We start from the raw sequence: 20,434 nt of genomic DNA, 5'->3' as shown, positions 1-20,434 counted from the left end.
GTGTGTGTTTGAGTTTGCATGTGAATCAAATCCAAGTAGGAAGTGAGTGAAATGAATAGAAAGGGTTGGTGAATAGGTGGCTTGTGTGTGACTGACTTAGTTTGAGCAGCAGTTTCTTGCCCAGTGTGTCCTCTGAACCACTCAGCGACAGGCTGCTGATGAAAGGGGATGTGTCCGTTTCTATGGGAACAGAGGCCATGTCTGAGAGGGAGAGACAGAGAGAGAAAGAGAGAGAGAGAGATTATGACCTGTCAGTGATAAATAGCTTTGGTCTCTGCTAGAGGACAGACTAAAGTCCTGTGTGACTCTGTGCTAAGTTTGAGAGCCATGTGCTAAAACTATCTGTTATATTATGTTTGTGTTTGGAGATTTCAAGCTTTTTTCAAGGATTCAAGCTGGTGGTAAACCTGCCTTACATGCAATAAAGGTTATCTTATCTTATCTTATCTTATTAATGCAGAAAAAGATTTTCCATGATGATGTGTAGTGTGACGAGTGTGTTCTTTTGGAATATTTTAGTGTTGTATACGTTTCATGTCTGCTGTCACCTTAAAAGACATGGACGTGACTTCCTCTCTGTACCCGTGTCTATATTTTGTGTGGAAGCGTTTATTTTTTAACATAAACCGTTAGACTAACCAGGCTCACATCTGTCCTCTCTGATGTAGGGGATCTCATCCATCCTCAGAAACACCGAATCACTCGGACTCTTCTGGCCATCAGACTTGCTACCTGCAGCAGACACATCCACAGAAACATGTACATCAAAAAACACATGATATAGTTTGTTTTACTGGATTTTTTACTGGATTTACTGGACATTTAAAAGATGTGAAATCTTTTACTGATTAGTGAATAAAACTGTTTTTAGCAGAAATAGCATGTTTTTCTTGGTTTTGGGTTTTGAAATGTTTGAATCCCATGTTAGACTCTGAGGAAATCACATTTTAAAAAAACTGGATAACTTTACAGAGTAGATAATTTAATATACCAAATGTTGAACAATAAACTATACAACATAATTGTTTAGTATAATAATTATGAATGAAAATAAAATAGCAACCACTCACTGAAACTCTAGATTAGATAGTAGGTGACAATGGCTCTAACCTTTCAGTTTCCTGGTCTCTCCAATTTCCTGTTTGCTATATGCTAGTAGAGTTGATAAAGGTCACCAGTTAGCAAGTGAGTGAATCCTACAGACTTTAGGATTCACTAATCCTAAAGCTTTTTGAAGTATTTGAAGTAGTTTCCAGGGAAATACTTCAGCCAAACTGAATATTTCCAGCAGGTCTGCAGTGGGTTAACTGCGGCTTTGTCCTACATGTGGAACAATGTCCTGACCCTCCAATGGACTCCATTGACTAGAGTCCATTGGCGGCTCTATCACTACAGGTAGGTACCATCTACTCCTTGGGCAAGATACTAACACCATGTCTCTGATGCATCCATCGGACTATGAGTGTATGTGAAAGCACTTATGTAGAAAAGGCAGAGAAAAAGCACGTGTATGAATGGGTGAACGAGCCAAGATGTATAAAGTGCTTTGAGTGCTCAGGTAAAGTAGAAAAGCACTATATAAGAACCGGTCCATTTACCAATTCTAAAAAAAGCTTATGTTAACTATCCTAATATTGGTTTTAACATGACTTCTTAATGGCTCAGTCACACTAGAGGAAAAAAATCAGTGGCTGATGTTTGCATTGAATGTTTTCACATTTGGAGCAAATTTAAAGTAGATGCAGTCACAACTTCAGTGCCCAGAAGTTCAGCGTGCAACGCCACAAACTGCTGTGGTCTGAGCTGCACTGACAGCAATCGGCCTCAGGCAATTTGGCAAAGGTAGGCTAATTTATAAATGCAGACAGATTTCCAACAGGCTTCAATCTGTCTAAGTCAGCATGCACCAAGGCATCTGTTTGCAGTAGGACACTCAACTCAGTTGGTTGTGATGTGGTTATATTCCTGTAAACCACTGCAGATCACCTGTGTCATTTTGCAGTTAAATTGTTGTCTTGCAGCAACAGAATTTCTGTTGCTGTCCTACCAGGTGGGTAGCCTCTGAACGTAAGTAGTTAGTTTAATGTTCAAGTAGTTTAATATGAATTTCTGTGATTGAAGAATGCAGCACATCGGTACTTTTCACCAATTTATCTCAGTTATACTATCACTATACTAGCTTGCATGTAACTGTCAACCCATTCAATCTCAAACTGATAGCAGACTGATGACGTCCTATTGTTGTTTTATTGCTGTCTCGATGCACTAAAATCACTTTGAAGATGGCAACTGACTGTGAGTGACTGCAGATCTGGTCCCAGCCTTCAAACTGACCATTTCAAAGGCAAAGAAAGTTCATTTTGGTCGAGCTGCAGTCTCCAACCAAGACTGTAGAGACTCTGTGTCAAAAACATTTGTCGCGACATGTCAACATACATTAAATAATAAGTCAAAAGAAGCGTTTACTTGAATAATAATGACATTAAAAATTTGAACTGGAATAGTAAATGTGGCCAGTACATGTTTACCTTAATGTTTTACCTCATCTAACCAGAAATCCTTTAAACTTTGATTTGCCATTTAATGTTTAATTTTAATCCAAAAACCTGAAATTAATTACTTAAGGAAATTAATACTTACACAGCTCTCAGGGCCGACCCTACACTTAAACTTTTTCTCAAGTAGAAAAAACGAAGAAACCCACACAGCTCATGTCATTAATATTGTCTCTATCATTTCACTCTGTGGTTTTATCTCTCACTCACTCGTTTTTAAACATGCTGTTTTAGGGAGCTCAGGGTATTCAATTCCAGTCATACTGAATATTATACCCTTATCGATTTAGGAAAAAACTCATTTGCAGGAGTGGCATGGCTTTCTACCTCTGATGGCTCAAATAATCTCTTACTGACATCACTGTGACATGAAACCTGCTTCAAGTCATCCCTGTTGTCATGGCATGACTCCATGTCTCTGGAGTCGAGGATACTTACGGACAATGCGGTTCTTCTCATTCAGCAGGGAGGTGCTGTGTGGCACACTGGACTGCTGTCCCCGGGTTCGGGCTGAACTGGGCCGACTTGGCTCCCTGGGTGGGGGCATAAGGGTGGCAGTAGTGTGGTCTGGGGGCATCAGTGTGGTGGTGGTGGGCTCTGGTGCTGGAGGCCCGGGGGTCGGGGAGTTGCTTTCTGTCAGACGGGTGTCAGCATCAGGGGTCTGAGGGGAGCTGTCCATCCGGGTAGCTGTTACTGCATTCTGGTAGTGACTCCGGGTGATCTGATACATAGAAGCAGAGGATTATGGGTATTATTAAGAGTTGAACGTGAACCTATTCTTTTCTAAAAGTTTTTTTGTAATTTGACCCTGTTATATCTAATAATTAATAGTGTAAAAATCTCTTATTTTTGTCCATTTTTGACTAAATGTTTTTTCCTTATTCAGTGTGATGTAACAGCCCATCATATCAGACTTGTCTTTACTTGTCATGGTCAACTTTCTTTTTGTCTTTTGCTACAAGTGAGATGAAATCAAGGACAATGTTAATGAGGACGGTAACGTGTGCTGCTTAGTTCAAGAGATCTCATTAAATATTCATTGTCTCAAGATCATTTGTGTCATCGTTAATGATCCTCAGGCCTTTTGTGTTGCACCATTGTCACAGTATAGCTTTCTTTCAACACTGCGAGAAGTCGTCTGCAAAACTGAATTTCATCACTAGTACCTCGTCCACTCAGACACCGATGCCCTCTAACCACGGCCAGGAAAGGCAATCATTAAGTTACTGTTTAAAAAAACTGAAACTTTAAGGACAAGCTCGCTTTAGCACTCAGTGGTGATGTTAAATTTAGGAGTAAGTGATTTGGTTATACAATAATGTCAGTGAATGTTCTGCATCTGATATTTGATATCCAAACAAATATGGCTGTGAGTGTGTGTGTACACTGTAATAACACTGTACTCCTGCCAAGGTTGAAGGCGACTGGATGATTGTGATGATTGAGATATGTAAAGAACAAAAAGATGGAAATGAAGAGAATTCTCCCATCATTAGTTACACTGTGACTTTGCATGGTCCTCTGAAGGACTGATCCTAATATTTTTCCTGAAACTTAGTTTCTTCATATTGATCAGAACTCAGTTTGTAGTTTACCATAACAGGGATTTTAATATATCTGAGCCTATCCCAGTAACATTTGTTGTATACTGTGGGGGTGGATTTAATTTTGTTTTTGTTTTTTTCAATTCAATTCAATTTTACTTATAAAGCACCAAATCACAAAAACAGTCGCCTCAAGGCGCTTTATATTGTAAGGTAGACCCTACAATAATAACAAAAGATTGTGGGCAATCTTGTGTTACACTTTCCCCCGTCTGTCTTTTATCTGATTTCATTTTGTTCTGATAGCTGACGCCTAAGTGACCAGAGTTTTTTCAGTCCGAATTTCAGTCAGGGAAATATTTCTTCCAAGGAGCTATGAGCAAAAGATTTTGGGAATGTCAGACTTCCTCCAAACATGCTCTTCATTAATACAGTTCTTCAGCAAACTCAGAGCAGTCACAGAAGCCTAAGAACAAACCAGAAAACTAAATATTTGTTCCTTGACCAATGTGATGTAAGAGCCCATCATACCAGAATGTATTAATCTAATGTTATATTATGAATGAGATGGAACACAGATGCTGGCAGCACAGTTTTTATTTACTTATGTATTATGATAGATCTACAATAAGCTTTCAGACATTTCAGTAATTCTGTAATTTTATAAAATAATCCCGTTATGAAGTTCAGTCTCTGGTTTGGTGCCGATAATGGTCCTTCAACGAAATCCCCAAATTAAATGAAGTAAGAAAATTCCAACATGTAGCTTCATATTTAGTCTCAGCAAAAAGTTAATAAATGTAATGAACTTTTTTCAGTCATGGTTATACCGTCTCCCTCTCCATTCAAGTCAGAGTACATGTGCATTGTAAAGCATGTCGTCTTTCCAAATGAAAAGAACGCTTTCAGACACCATGTGAGTTTCAGGTTTTACCTTGATGAGCTGAAGGTGAGTGAGCTGCCTTACAGAGTAGTCTGGCAGGTAGACATTCCCCCCTCCATTCAGCTGGCTCATACTTCCCCCATAGAGCATCGACTCAGAGCGGTCCAAACCGCTGCTACGAGAGGGCGATCTGTGGACTGCAAAGGAGGATATGATATCAAACATGTATCTTTTAACAAGGACAGAAAAATGGTAGAGGAGTGTCAGTCAAATCACGAAAGATCTCAGGGATGTCGCTGCAGCTGACAGGAGTGCTGCATTCAAGTGCATGGCAGTTAAAAGACTCAGAAGTGTTCACATTACGCCCTGTTATATCTAATATTTAATACTGTTAGACTCCTTACCACACAAATCTTACAATAATATTTAAATATTTAAATGCTGCCACTCAGAGCATTTAAATGCTACAACTGAAGATTTTTGAAGAGTTTCAGAGCATTTTCACAAATACACTATGTGTTTGCACAATTTCACTCAAGCAGTATATTATGCATGTTTAGGGAACTAGTGTTCATTCACTACACAGTGTTTGCTTCATGGTGGAGTCACTAAGGGACACATGCAAATGGCAGATCTCACATTTTACATTTAACCTGATATTTAAATACACTGCGTTCCAAATTATTATGCAAATTATATTTTTCTCTAATTTTTCTAAATAGTTGGTCAAGTGACAGTCAGCATAATTTTCGAGTCATCAACCATTAGAGTATAATTCAAATGTTACTCAACAAAACTGCCAATAAAAACAGTATGTTTTTCAAAAATAAAAAAGTTAAAATGCACTGTTCCAAATTATTACGCACACAGAGTTTCAAAACATTTTATAGGTTGTAGAGAAGTGAAAATGGTCATTTGTTGAATTTGCAGCATTAGTAGATCAATTTTACTGAAATCAAAAGCTATTTCAATCAAAAGTATCAGGTCAAGTTTCATATTAACATTGGAGCCCTTATTTGATAGCAGTTTTACAATTCTTGCATCCATGGAACTTGTGAATTTTCAGAAAGTTTCTACTTTGTCTTTGCAGGATGTCAGAATAGCCTCGCAGAGCTGCTGTTTGGATCTGAACTGCCTTCCACCCTCATATTTTTTTTTGCTTGAGGATGCTCCAAAGGTTCTCAATAGGATTGAGGTCAGGGGAGGATGGAGGTCACACCATGAGTTTCTCTCCTTTTATGCCGATAGCAGCCAATGATCTCCTTGCAGGAGATGGTTCATTGTCTTGCATGAAGATGGTTTTGTTGCAGAAGGCACAGTTCTTCTCTTTTTACCATGGAAGGAAGTGGTCAGTCAGAAACTCCACATACTTTGCAGGGATCATTTTCACACCTTCAAGGACTCTAAAGAGGCCAACCAACTCTCTCCCCGTGATTCCGGCTCAAAACATGACTCCACCACCTTCTTGCTGACGTTGCAGCCTTGTTGAGACATGGTGGCTGTCCACCAACCATCCACCACTGCATCCATCTGGACCATCCAGGGTTGCAATGCACTCATCAGGGAACATGACTGTTTGAAAATTAGTCTTCTTGTAGTTCTGGGCCCACTGCAGGCATTTCTGCTTGTCAGAATTGGTTAGGGTTGGCCGAATAGAAAGTTTATGCACAACTGCGAGTCTCTGGAGGATCCTACACCTTGATGTTCGCAGGGCTCCAGAGGCACCAGCAGTTTCAAATATCCGTTTGCTGCTTTGCTTTGGCCTTTTAGCAGCTGCTCTCTTAATCTCATGTATTTGTCTGGCAGAAACCTTCATCATTGTGCCTTTATCTGCACGAACCTGTGTGTGCTGTGAGTCAGCCACAAATCTCTTAAAATTATGGTGATCACACTTAAGTTTTCGTGAAATATCAAAGGTTTTCATTACGTGTCCAAGGCATTCAACTATTGCACACGTTTCAGCAGCAGAGAGATCATTTTTCCTTCCTATATTGCTTGAAAATGATGGTCTGCTTAATAATGTGGAACATCCTTCTTTAGTAGTTTTTCCTTTAATTGGGCTCACCTGGCAAACTAATGATCACAGGTGTCCGAGACTGATTTCAGTCATCCAAAGAGCCCTGAGACACAATTCCATCCATGGCTTTAATTGAAAAACAACTTATTTGATCTTTATGACACAATTTGCATAATAATGTGGAACACGGTGTATGTTTTTATTCAATTAAAATGAAACAAAAATCTGTGCCTTTAACTTTATGTGCCTAACAAGCATATATAACTGCACAACTGAAAGCATTCTATCATAATCTTTAATGAATAAACTGTGAATTATCACTATACTCTTCAAAGCAGACAAATACAATAAAATACAAATTTTCTTATTATCAGTCTTCTTGTTGCTTTAAAAAAACATTCATCAGCAAACTACTTAAAAACATGCTGAGATGTTTAGAGTTTCAACTACAACTAAATCTTTCAAATTTGCTTTGATTTTAAAATCCTCTCACTGATCAAGGAAAGGCTTGATATCTGGCGACTCATTTGTTTATATCTGATAGAAAGTGCGTTACAGTCTAGGGTGGAGGTTTTACATCTTCTGTATACTCTTTTTTGGTGTGTCATGATGAATTTGCAGTATTTATATTTGTAAATGGTGAAGCTGTTTCAGAGTATGTGGAGTTCTGGCTTCATGCTCGTTGGTTTATAAACTCATTTTTAGTTTTTCTGTGAATTTGTGTTGATTTTTGCTTCTATCATTTTGACAGCAGATACTAAAGGTTAATAATCAGGCCACACACAGTGCTTAACAAGTTTATTAAATCACCTGTGATACAAAAAACAAACCAAACAAGACAAATGTTTTAGAAACTTAAAAATGAAAAATGATTAAATTGATTTGACTGAATTCATATTGTATACCCATAATTTTATGTTATTATGAGGGTAAGTAAGTCCAATTTGGCATGATAATAAAAAAGTGCTTTACTATTTTATGTCTGCTTTTTCTAAAATAGTAAGTTTAAGAGACAATAACTATGTTTTAGCATTAAAGAGCATGGGCATACTAGCGTATTAACCATTATAGAAACATAAAAAATGATGTTGCAAATTAACAATAATGTTAATCTAAGACTGCTGTGGTATAAACCTTACATTCGGTGGTGGTCTAATATATTTGTAAGTTCAATGATGTTTGGGAAAGTCTTTTGTACCTGCTGGCATGATGGCCGGGACCCCGAAATAAGAGAACGCTCCATTCTCGAACTTCAGTGCCTCCTTACCAAACTCTACTTCAACTCGACCCTGCAAAATAATATTGGAGAAATATAACATGATCTGACTGACTGGCACACAGGATATCATAGCCATAGCTAATTACTGCCATGGCGGAAGGTCAAATTCTTACAGGTACCTGTAGCACTAGGATGAAATAGTCCACTGGTTTGTTGCGCTGAAACAGGAAGTGCTGAGAGGCTCGTTTGTTCTTCTCATCAAACTTGAGTTCTTGAACCACACTGGGGTGTTTGATGAGCCTCAATAAGATCTTCTCTGAGATGTGTGTTGGTTTGAAGGGCTCCACTTCTGAAAAAAAGCAAAAAGATAGGATTGGGTGAAGACAAACGCTGCAAATATTCTTGTTACAGTTGCTAAAACACTGATGTTCTTGTTGCATATTATGCAGAAATGTAAGCGACAGAGAGGCGATTTGATTGGCTGCTACCTGTGGAGAGGAAACGATGTGTTGCCAGGAGAAGCTGGGGGGAAATCTTCACTTTCATCTCATTTTCTGACAGTTTGAAGATGGAGAAGTCCTGCTGCTTTCGCTCATGATGAGAAACACGACGCTTTGTGCGATTATCAGCTTAGACACATAAAAACAGCCTGATTAACTCTTACATTTCCATGTATTTTGACCACGTACGTACATTTGAGCTCATGCACGTGTGTTTGCACACATACTGTAGAGATCTGTCTCATCCAAGATCTCTGACTTGATGATTTCCTCAATGACATCCTCCAGGGTCACGATGCCCATCACCTCGTAGAAAGGGTCACCCTCACCCTCGTTGTTAACACGCTGCACGATGGCAAGGTGGGACTTCCCTGCATGCACAGTGAGTCTCGAATCAGTGTCACTTTTCACTCAAAGCCATTTGCAGTATGTATAAATACAAGGAAATCTATTCAGATTACCCAGCTGTAAATATAACCTTTTTTAATATTTAAAACAATATGCAATATTGTCCTGTTTAACTTTTACACAGCTTCACAAATATCACTAATGGAAAAGAAATTTCAACAGCAGCGTGCAAAGTCATTAACTTTGACTGAACTATTATTTAACAACCTTGTATGAAGATGAGTATCAGAGTGATAGTAGCTTCTATCCCCAGTGTTTCATTTTTTATATGGATGTTCTCCAGTAAGATCCATGACTGGTTGTCACAGTAAACTGTGTGGAGTGTGATGATTGTTAGTGGACCCAAATGCAGAACACAGGTGGAATTTAACATATGCATTTAATGCTGGAGCAGTCAAAAAGAGCACAGTCTAAAAACAAAAAATAAAATCCAAGAGCTATGAGGAATTACTACACTGGGGTACACACAGCAATGTGGGACAACTCGACAAAGGCAAGGGGAGACTGAGACAATAAATACCAAAGGTACTGAGGCTTGAAAAAGCAGGTGGGAAACACAGCAGAAACAAATCATGAACAACAAGACAAGGGAAGCAGAACTCAATGTAAAGCACCGGTGACAAAAGACTACCAAAGTAAAAGAGGAAATACACAATCAGTTGACAACAGACTCAAACATATAAACTTTACACAGCAGGGCACAAGGGAAAGAAAATAACAATAGAATTTAACAAAATAAACCTAAGGCAGAAAGTTCATGAAAATAACTTGAAAAAAAGGGAAACACAGAACTAGAAGTCAGTGAAGTCAAATGTGACAAACAAGAATACACAATAATGAACAAACAGAGAACCAACAGAACATTAAAGAGCACTTCCCCCTCAAGGGCAACAACTTACAACTTTGCTTTGTTTTTATTACATTTTCTTTTTATTACAACATGCTGACGTCAGTCTTTTTAAAAGATTACGAAACGATGATGTCACAAACAAACAAACACAACTTAGTAATATGGTCATCTCATTCACACTTCTCTGCCTCTAAGCACAGAAGCCTCGCCCACCTTCCGATTAACTCTGTAATGTTTACGAGGAACAGCCAATCAGAACAAAGTAAAGTCAGAAGGAGAGGGGAAGCTCCTAAAAACCCACAGTGAAGGGAATTATGGGCTGCACAAAGACTCAGTATAAGATAAATAAGGATTATTTTGAAGTACAAGTCATGCAAAGCTACCCTAGTACAGACCCTTAAAATTGAGGCAATCGATTGCTGGAAACAATTTTATAAAATGATGATTGAATTTGTTTAACTTGACTTACTAACAGTAGACCTTTTGATTCTTGAGATGTGAGACTTGGAATACAGTTATCCTGTAAAGTGTTGGTGTGTCAAATAAGATGATTAGATTTCATATTTAGCCTCTGGATTAGATTTAAGTAATGCTCCTTCCCTTTTCACTGCACAGTATGAGGCATAATGACTGAGTGGAGCTGTGCTGTCTGATGTTCAGTAAGTGGAGCGCCAGCGGGAGCTGAATGGAGTGGGTGTAACAGCAGATGGGATTTAATACAAAGGGCGCTCTGGATGCAAAAACACAATCCATCATATGAAAGTCTGCATGCTCCTGCTGTGTTTACTTCCAGGTTGATGAGTGTGCACTTTTGGAGGTAACATCTTGTGGCGTTCCCAAAGATAAATGGCATAATTAATAATCCATGCACTGCTGGATGAAAATCTTGTTTGGGAGCATATTTTACAAAGGAGAAAAACAAAACAAAATGATGAAGTGCTTAGTCAGGCTGACAGGATTGTCTTTTGATCTTATTTTGTTTGAGATGTGTAGGAAACATAATGGAAGAGCGAGTTCACCGAGTAAAGAGTGAGCCCTTGTTTGTAGCCCCTCCTATTCTCAGCAGCCTGGCTTCAAATCAACTTCCTCGCTCTCTGCTCTTACACTCTTTGCCTGCCAAATACTACCTCACACACACTGATGCATAAACACAGACTAACACAAATGCACACGATTCTGGATTCTGGCAGTGTTTCTTGTAGATAAATAGGTCAGGCGTACATCCAAAGTGGACTGAGAGAGGCTCATGTGCAGTGCGTTCTCTCACAGTATTCTGTTTTTTAAAGATTCTTTTAAGATTTAACAACGGCAACTATGTCTCAGTGTCTTTCCTTGCACAATTACATCTTTCATTTATTCAAAGCAAGTGTTTTGGAATTTAACATTTTTATTCTTGACTTTTAACAGCTATATTGTCAAGGCATCAATCATATCATTAAAAACGAGCAAAGTGTTATTTCAGGCCAGCCTCAAAACAAAGCTCAACTGCCATCCTGGTGAATAAAAAAAAAGAACGAAAGAAAATGGCTGCCTTCATTTCACTTGGGGAGATGGCGTTGGGTTAGCTTCCTCCGTAAGGTCTCAGGGCAAACTAAAGTAGCTTTAACTGGTCTACATAAGTCAAAATATAGACATATAAAGCATCTTTATACCATATAAAGCATCATAAAAGATAAAACAATAATTTATTGACAATAGAACAGAAACACAGTTGACCTACGATTATTGTGTTCTTCTTTTGTCTTTCCTTTTCTTCCTCCTATTATTATTATTATTAGTTGTTGGGTTTTAGTTGTAATAGTAGTGGTAGTAGAAGTGTATGTGATAATTAAGTACATTTTAAATAAATCAATTTTTAAACATACTTTACTAATTAATTTATTATTTATTTTTTTATTGTCTATAGCCTTGCAACTTTTTTAAACAAACTAATCTTATCAAAAGTTTAGGATTCCTTTAAACCTTCAGCTCCTGGAAACAATGTCTCCTTGCACCAGCTGTTTTAAACTATGTCTTCTTATGGCAGCTGACATGTCTGAACTGAGCTCATCCTACAGGTTTCATTCCTGTAAAGAGGGACTGGACTACAGCAAAACCAAGACACAAGAAACGATGCATAGCATTCATAAGGTTCAATTCTTCAGATCTGAAGAAGCCTCATGGATGACAGGTGAAATGTCCTCATGTAACTTGCTTTTCTTCCCAAGCCACTTATGGGAAGTTCAACATAAGGTCAAAATTACAAGTTTTACATCTGGCTCCTAGCGTTATTTATGTTAGATTTCCCCCGTTTGGAGATATTGGCTGTAGAGATGTCTGCCTAACAAAAAGGCACTCCCCTTGAGAGGATCAAATTGCCAAAAATATGCATTTATTAAACATCTAAGGCTCTTTCCTGAAACCATTACTCTGTTGTTTTTTTTTTAAATCCACAAATGTGGCTGAACAGATTTATGTAGGCACTATTTTCTTTCTGTTTAACTACATTTTCAATCCGAAAAAACAAAACAAAAACCCTGTGCTGCTAGCTAATGTTACAGTTCAGCCATATCAATAACATGAGCCTCTCTTCACAGAAAGATGTACTTGTCTCTCTGCACAGTTTATGGTTGGAGCATTACAGCGCTGTGAATAAATATTTATCCTCTTCCTGATTTTGTAGCTGTTTTTGCATCTTTGTCACCATCAAATCTTTCAAATCACCAAAGAAATGTTCAGTTTTATTATGCTGTTTTTAAATATAGCTTACTTTAAAAAAACATAGCAAAAAGCAGAGAAAGGAAAGAATTATATAGCTGGACCTTGCTATTGTGTTTCACATGATCGTCCTGCCACATAACTCAAGACCTCTTGAGCTTCAACTCACTAACTGATGTCCGGACATTTTCCATTAGGATTTTCTGGTAGACAGCAGAATTCATGATTCCATCAATTACAGCAAGTCATCCAGCAACAAAGTCCCAGGCTACCTACCACCGCCATGCTTGACCTTTGGTATGAAGTTCTTTTTATGAAGCACTGAACTAGTTTTATACTCGATGTAACAGGATGTAAGCCTTTCACCAAGTTCTGCTTTTGTCTCGTCAGTCCATAAAATATTCTCCCAAAAGACTTGGAGGGCGTCAAGATGTTTTTTTGGCCAATCTAAGATGAGCCTCTGTTTTCTCTTGGTCAACAGTGGTTTTCTCTCCCACGGATGCCATTTTTGTTCACTCACGTTCTCACTGTTGAATCGTAAGCACTGATCTTAACTGAGACGAGTGTTCTTTTGAGTTCTCTGAGTTCTCGATGTGCTCTTAGAGTAGTGTTGGTAGGCCAGCCACTGTTCCAGATTTTCTCCATTTATGCATAGTTCACTGTAGTCCCACAGCTTTAGAAAGATCTCTGTAACCCTTTCCAGATACAGTTGGCAATTACTTTTCACATAGGGCCAGGTAGCTTTGAATAACTTCTTCCCTTGATATATGAAATGATAATTTAAAAATGACATTTTGTATTTACTAAAATATTACAATTTGTTTGATGATCTGAAAACAGGCAAGTATGACAAATATGCAAAACTAAGAAATCATATAAAGAAAATAGTTCCTATTTGAAAATGCGTCATTCTAAAATGTCTCTTAAACAGATTATGGACTGAAATGTAAGAAGTGGACATGAGAAAGAACAGATGGCGGAGAGACAAACTAGAAATACAGCACACTGAATATTTTATACTCTCCCTCCTTGGAGACTGCATACTGAGGGGAACTGAGAGAAGGGAGAGGATTCAGAAAAAGAAAAAATAGTGTAAAGGGATGCAGAATTTACACTAGAAGGACAGCATAACTTGATGCCTGTCATTAGATAAAGTTGACCTAAACTAACATTCACTTCTTCTTTTTTTTCACTGCATGTCCATCAGTGAAAACTCATACTGTAGTGTTTTTGGTGGTATTAATGAAATCTGACTTTCATTGACAAACTCCTTTCCTAGTTTCAGTTCTCTGTTAAACCCACTTTGATCAAGCATTCTGTACAGGGCTCTTATTCAGCTTCCCACCTGTTTAAAGAACCCTATGCCTGGCAAACTAAAGGTCCCCTGTACTGGTGCTGCCGTTGTACACAACAGGAAATGTGTTACTTGGCTGCTTTCATTTGTGCCAGACACACTGCTTAGCATTCCGGCCAAAGAATCCCTGTGCAGTCTCACCAGACCAGCAGACTCTCTGCTGCAGCTCTGACCTGCCTTCAGATCCAATCACATCAATGTTTTACTTACTTTCAATCAATTATCACCTCTGCTAACCAGCCCTCCTGTTACTCTGTTCTGCACTGCAGCTAATGTGCTGCAGTTCTGCACTGCAGCTAATGCGCTCTCTCTCATTAAGCACTGGTTAACTACTTTCCCTGTTATAGTCAGAATTTAGGTCTGAAGTGTAATTTTAGCAATAATTACAATGTTTTAAATGCACTCGAAAGAAAAGGTTGGATGTAAACTGACCTTTCAGCCAGAGCTGAGGTTTAATGTCAACATCTTTTTCGACCAGGCTCTAGCTCCGCTCATATTCATCTTTGGTAACTTCAGTACTTCTACTACTCCTCACAACTGAAAACACAAAAGTAACCGTGAGTGTGTATCTAGAGCTTTACGAGGGATGGCATCTCCTGCTAAAACATTAGAATTACCCAATGATATAATGTATATACCTCTGAAAATGGTCACTGCAAGCATATTAGATACTTTAAGTATATTTTGGTACTAAAACTACTAAAAGTGTGCCTTTTACTTCTTTTTTAAAAGAATACATAATACTCAAAAAAGCCAACATAAATCTGGCTCTTATGAAATCCTGCTCTACATATGATACCATCTGCATGACGACAAGGCGGCACATAAGCAAGAAAATTGTACAAAAGGTTTTCTACACCAGATTTCAACACTGTCCTTATTGCTTTGTGCTTATTGCTGAACAACTATGCCTGTGGCCTGCAGACTGCTCTGTTTGATCATCTAAATGCTATGCAAATAAATATGGTATGATCATGCTTTAAGGCTAAAGTGCAAAACTGTGTTTGCATAAAAGATAATCAGCCCTTTATTTGTAGTTATTCTTCAGAATTTCATTTCTTTAGTTTTATGTTCCTTTTTCTTGATGATTGAAAGAGCTCTGGCTCAAATCAACCCACAAAGCCAGCAGGCATATGTCGAGCAACCACTGATGCATTATACAGTACTGTGCAAAAAGACTTGAGGCACTGCTTATTTCTTAGTGTTTTGCTTCCAAGCAGTCAGACTTTCTTGTCATTTTTAAAGCGATAATTCTTCAGGCTTTCTAAAAGATCTTTTAAAGTTTTTATTTGGGATTTTTTTTTACTCATTTCCAGTTCAGTCTTTGTACCTAACTGTTTTCAGAGGGAGGTTTTTGTTTTTTCCAAGGATGAACCAGGGTGGTGTCTCCACACAACAAATCAATTAATAAGGAACCAGTTTTGAGTTGTACCTTTAGACACTTTGTTACTACCATCATTTTCATGTTTTAATGGGATCAATAAAAATGCCAAAAATAGCACAGTTTAACAGGCATAAAATAGTATATTTAAATCAACAAGTTGATTCCCAACGAGTTATTAGCCAAACACATGTCATATCTCATCTCCTCACATATTGTGCAGTGTGTCCTTAAAGAATCCGAGGAAACCTACAAAAGAAGAAGAAGGCCTAGAAATCTATCGACAGCTGATGAACAGTATATGAGAGTCATGTCTATAAGAATTTTTTTTGGAAAGATTTAACAGGAGAGATCTAACAAATCACACGAGAACTGAAAATGAGCAGAAATCTGGTCTTCTGGAGTGATGAATCCAAATGTGAACCATCATCAATATGCAAGAAGGAAGACAGGAGAGAGGTGCAACAATGCGTGTCTACAGCCATCAGTAAAACATGTTTTGCAGTTGCTTTTCAGCCAGTGGTGTTTGCAATTCACAACTGATGGAATTATGAATAAAGACAAAGCACATGATGATTTTGACCCGCTGTGAAATACCATCTGGAAAGTGTCTGAATCCCAACAGCTTCGTATTTCAGCACAAAAATGATCCCAAACACACCGCCAATGCAGTATAAGCATGCCTGGATAGAAAAACCTCAATATTATTGAAGCAGTTTGGGATCATTTTAACAGAGGACAGAGCAAAAGGCAGACCCTGAAGACTACTTAAAGAAATCAGAAGAACATTTGCCTAAGAGAGTTCAGGCTGTGTTAAATAATAAAGGTGATCATTGACTATTGCTTTTATTACTATTATTTGTTCCCATTTCCTAGAAAGTTTTAAAGAAATGAAGGGTGCCTTAAGACTTTTACACGGTGCCATAGATCACCCTGCAGCTGTGTGTTTCCTGCAGCTCTCTTTGTGAGCACCAGCTACTGCAGGAGTCTCACTGAAATGAATAAAAGAGCCTGAGTTTTTCTGCTGCAGTGCCTACACAGAGACAAGGAGGCACAGGGAGACACACACGCGCACACACACACACACACACACACACCGAGGACAGACCTTGTTTATAATCCTTTGACTGTGTAGATTATCTCATCCAGATCCCTTTGTTGCAGAGCGACACAAGAACTATATTTGTGTTCATCCTGCAGCTCTGATGGCATCTGGCTTCATACAGTACAAGCTACTACATAATCCAAATATATGCAGCTCATTTTAAATCCACACACAGGTCTTGCTTGTCTGTTACAGGATGTCTAAGACAAGACAAACTTTTTGTGCTTAAAGCTAAAGAGTCAAACAGCTTACATTTATGGAAAATTCTACCATTACCAAGTTTATAAAATGTTTCCAAAAGCATTTCACTACAACACGCTTAAAAAGATGTTCAGAATAAATAGAAACCCCTCTGTGACATTTGGCAGTGAAAGCTTTTCGCTGTTTTGTGCCAAAACAGACAGAAATACAAACGTCTCCCGCAAACAGAGTCTGCCTGGGCCAAGGTGTCCTCTATTTATCTTCCTCTCCTCACCACAAACACAGCAGAAAAAAGTGCTGACTTTGCAGGGTCCCTGAGAATGCAGCAAGGCAGTGATAAGCAGCAAGGTCTGTGATTGGCCAATTCGAACCCCACCCATTTAAAACTCTAGAGTAAGATGGAACAGCCTGCTGCCTGCATGCAGGATGGAAGACTGCTTCGAATCTGCAGGGGAAGCTGTGCACACTGCAAAAACACAAAAAGGGGGAAAAGAACAGCTCCTTTTCAGCTTCAGATTGCAACAGTGCATATTTGCATTCCATCTGGAGATGAAAGAGGTTTAAGCACTGCTGCTAAAAGATAGGTCAGCTGTCTCAGCTGCAACTTCCAGGGCCCATATCATTCTCGAATTTAAAGGTGGCAGAAAACAAATTATGTGTCATTACACAAGTTGCCGTCTCAAGTTAATACATTAAATACTAGTTTATTAGAGGGTTTGATTTCCCTGTGTGCATGCCACAAGTGCCGCAGTGAGACATTGAGTCCTTCCTGCTCCCTTTCTCAACTGTAGCACTTCAAAGCGCCGGAAAACATCTGCAAAGTATCACAAGTATGATGAACTGCAGAAAAAACTTTCTTGTTAAAAACAGGAATCATGAGTGCAAAGATAAATCAAGTTCAAGTACACAACAGGAATGTTTCGGGGTTGTTGGGGGTTTTTTTGTTGTTTGTTTGTTTGTTTGTTTGTTTGTTTGTTTGTTTGTTTGTTTTTTGCCACCTCTCACCTGCTTTTCTCACCCAGGTTACTTACAGAGTTTGTTACAGCTTAAGTTATAAACTTGAAGCATCAGCAACCTGCTAACATGCCACACCCACTCCCTTCTAACACCCTTCTCACCTTTCTTGAACTCCTCCAGCATGGCGTCCAGTTTAGTGTCGTTAAAGACGCAGTGCAACGGGTGTTTGTAGAACTGGGTGATGGTCTTCAGGGGGGTGCAGTCGTCCGGGTCCACAAACGCCAGGTCCTTCACAAACAGAATGTCCACAATATTGGATCTCTCGTTCTCAAATACCGGAATCCTCGTGTATCCGCTCTGCATGATCTCGGACATGGTGTTGAAGTCCAGCACCGCGTCCGAGGCCAGCATGTAGCAGTCGGTCAGCGGAGTCAGGACGTCCTCAACAGTTTTGGTGCGCAGTTCTAGTGCTCCCTGTATGATGTTGAGCTCTTCTTTTACCAAGTCGTGGTACGGGTCGGTGACTCGCAACATTTCCAAGAGTTTCTCTCTGGTGTAGAAGTTGGAGATCTCCTGGTTTAAGATGAGGTCCAGCAGCTTGCTGATGGGGTATGAGATGGGGAAGGAGAGAACCATGAGCAGCCGTGTCACCCAGATGGTTTTGGATGCGATGGCCAGGCCGTGGCGCGATGCGACCGAGTGTGGAAGAATCTCCCCGATGAAGAAGATCCCGAAGGCGCAAATGACCGTGGAGAGCCAGGTCATGCCCAGGATCTGGCACATCCACACGGCGAGCGAGGCGTTGATGATCGCGTTCCCCAGCAGTAGAGTGCACAGGACGTAGTTACCATGCCGACGCACAGACTCGATTTTCCGCGCGTAGTTCTGTTCGGTGTCGGTGCCGCTGTTCTGGAGGACCTGTAGCTCCACTGGATCGAGCGCCAGCAGGCTCAAGTTCAGCCCGCTGAACAGAGCTGACAGCCCGAGCAGGAGGACGGAGACCAGCACTTGCAGCCAGAGCTCCGGCACTGCTGAGCGCTCCTTCACGGCCACCCAAAAATCTTTAGTCCGGTAGTGTTCCCATTTGGATCCGTCAAAGGCGCACATGGAATAATATTTAATCTTCTCCCCTCTCCGCAGGTCTTTGGCCAGCAGCTCCACCAGCACCGAGTTCTGACTGGAAGCAGACTTGAAAGAGCCCAAAACCTCGATGTCGGAGGTGCTGGCGTTCTTGTCCATGCACATGTTTCGCTTCGGGTGAACTTGCCCCTCTCTACCGGGAGTTGGCTCTTCGATGAAGGCGATCCAGGGCGCGGCATTGTTGGCACGAGCACGATTGAGCTTCTGCGAGGAGGTGGAATAGTAGACCCGAAGTATGAAGCGAGTCCCCTCGGTGGCTTTCAGCACCCCGTCCTCCACGGACAGCTCCGCCCCGGTCTCCTCTGGTCGAAAACCGAGCAACCCGAGCGCCGGGGCTGGCAGCAGCGAGCAGGCGCAGAGGAGCAGAAGCAGCCGGCTCAGAGAGAGCGGAGCCCCGTAGCAGAGCAGGGAGACGGCTCGGTATCGCGCGGCCGCATTGGATGCAGCCATGATGCGGTGTGAGAAGCTCTCTCAGTCCACGGTCTCCGGGTCACGTGCCGCGCGGTTCCGGTCCATGTGGAAGAAGGAGGGACCAGATAATGATGTTCGCCAGCACACACACACACACACACACACACACAGAGGGACGGGGGGTGGCTCGCCACCTTGCCCTGACGCAACTTTCTAATAATAGCCTCGTGGATTTCACTGTGGAGTTTACATTACATATGTTGCGCTCAGCAAGTCCAAGCATCCTTTTCACCTTCATCGAGGTTTAAATAATGACTTTATCCTCAGCAACATCACTGGGTATAAAACGAGCATCTCAGACAGGAAGAGTTTCTCAGAAGTCAAAATGGGTCGAGATTCACCAATAAGTAAAAGAACAAAACAAAAAAAAGAAGGAAAAAACACATTAACAAATTGTGGAACAATTCAAAAACAATATTCATGTAAAAATGTGTAAAACTGCAAACACTTTGAATATCTCATATTACCAGAAGATTCAGAGAAATCTCAAGAGATCTCTGTGCAAAGGAAAAGACTGAAAATCAGTATTAATTGGCTGTGATCTCCGGGTTATAAGACAGCACTGCTTTAAAGATGTACATGGTTCTGTCATGGAAGTCACTGCATCAGAAAAATATCCAGAAATGACTCTCTGTGGACACAGTTTGTTGTGCTATTCACAAATGCCACCTAAAGCTCCAAGAAGCCATATGTGGACATGATCCAGAAACCCAGTGATTCCAAAAAGACTGAGCTAAATTGTAAAACTGTTCTGTGGTCTGACACATTGAAATTTAAAATTCCTTTTGTTTGGAAAACATGGATACTCTGCAAGCAGAGAGGAACCATCTCTGATACTATGGGAATGCATTCATGTCTGGAAATGACTGGAATTCACAGCTTGCACACCTGGAGATGAATGCTAAAAGACTTAAACAAGTTGTAGAGCAACATTTTCTCCAATCCGGATGATGTCATTTGCAGCTGAGGCCTTACATATTTCAACAAGACAATATTGAACCTTCTGTAATGAAATGAAAAATATAAAGAATACTCAGGACTGTTGAGCAAGCAGAAGCCCATATCATGCACCTTGACTCTGTGTTAGCTAGTTAGCTGTGTTAATAAAGATTACTCCCTAAACTGCTGCCTTAAAACAAGCCCATTGTCTGC

General features: G+C 40.0%; 1 protein-coding gene across 1 annotated transcript in view; it reads right to left on the bottom strand.

The window, feature by feature from the left end:
- The window catches only part of LOC102297247 (metal transporter CNNM1), a 24,161-nt gene extending 4,807 nt beyond the window's left edge, over positions 1-19,354 (bottom strand). The window contains exons 1-9 of the mRNA XM_005939960.3: positions 17,833-19,354; positions 8,946-9,089; positions 8,707-8,847; positions 8,398-8,567; positions 8,198-8,288; positions 5,034-5,179; positions 2,994-3,276; positions 640-732; positions 97-201 (exon numbers count right to left, since the gene is read on the bottom strand). Coding sequence (XP_005940022.1) covers positions 97-201; positions 640-732; positions 2,994-3,276; positions 5,034-5,179; positions 8,198-8,288; positions 8,398-8,567; positions 8,707-8,847; positions 8,946-9,089; positions 17,833-19,261 — 2,602 coding nt within the window. The 5' untranslated portion in view covers positions 19,262-19,354. The remainder of the gene's footprint in view (positions 1-96; positions 202-639; positions 733-2,993; positions 3,277-5,033; positions 5,180-8,197; positions 8,289-8,397; positions 8,568-8,706; positions 8,848-8,945; positions 9,090-17,832) is intronic.
- Between the last annotated feature and the right edge of the window lie 1,080 nt (positions 19,355-20,434).

The sequence above is a fragment of the Haplochromis burtoni genome, unplaced genomic scaffold, assembly GCF_018398535.1.
Source record: "Haplochromis burtoni strain Fernald_Lab_line unplaced genomic scaffold, NCSU_Asbu1 Contig_269, whole genome shotgun sequence".
Taxonomy (NCBI): Eukaryota; Metazoa; Chordata; class Actinopteri; order Cichliformes; family Cichlidae; genus Haplochromis; species Haplochromis burtoni.
This window is presented reverse-complemented; position numbering and strand designations above follow the sequence as displayed.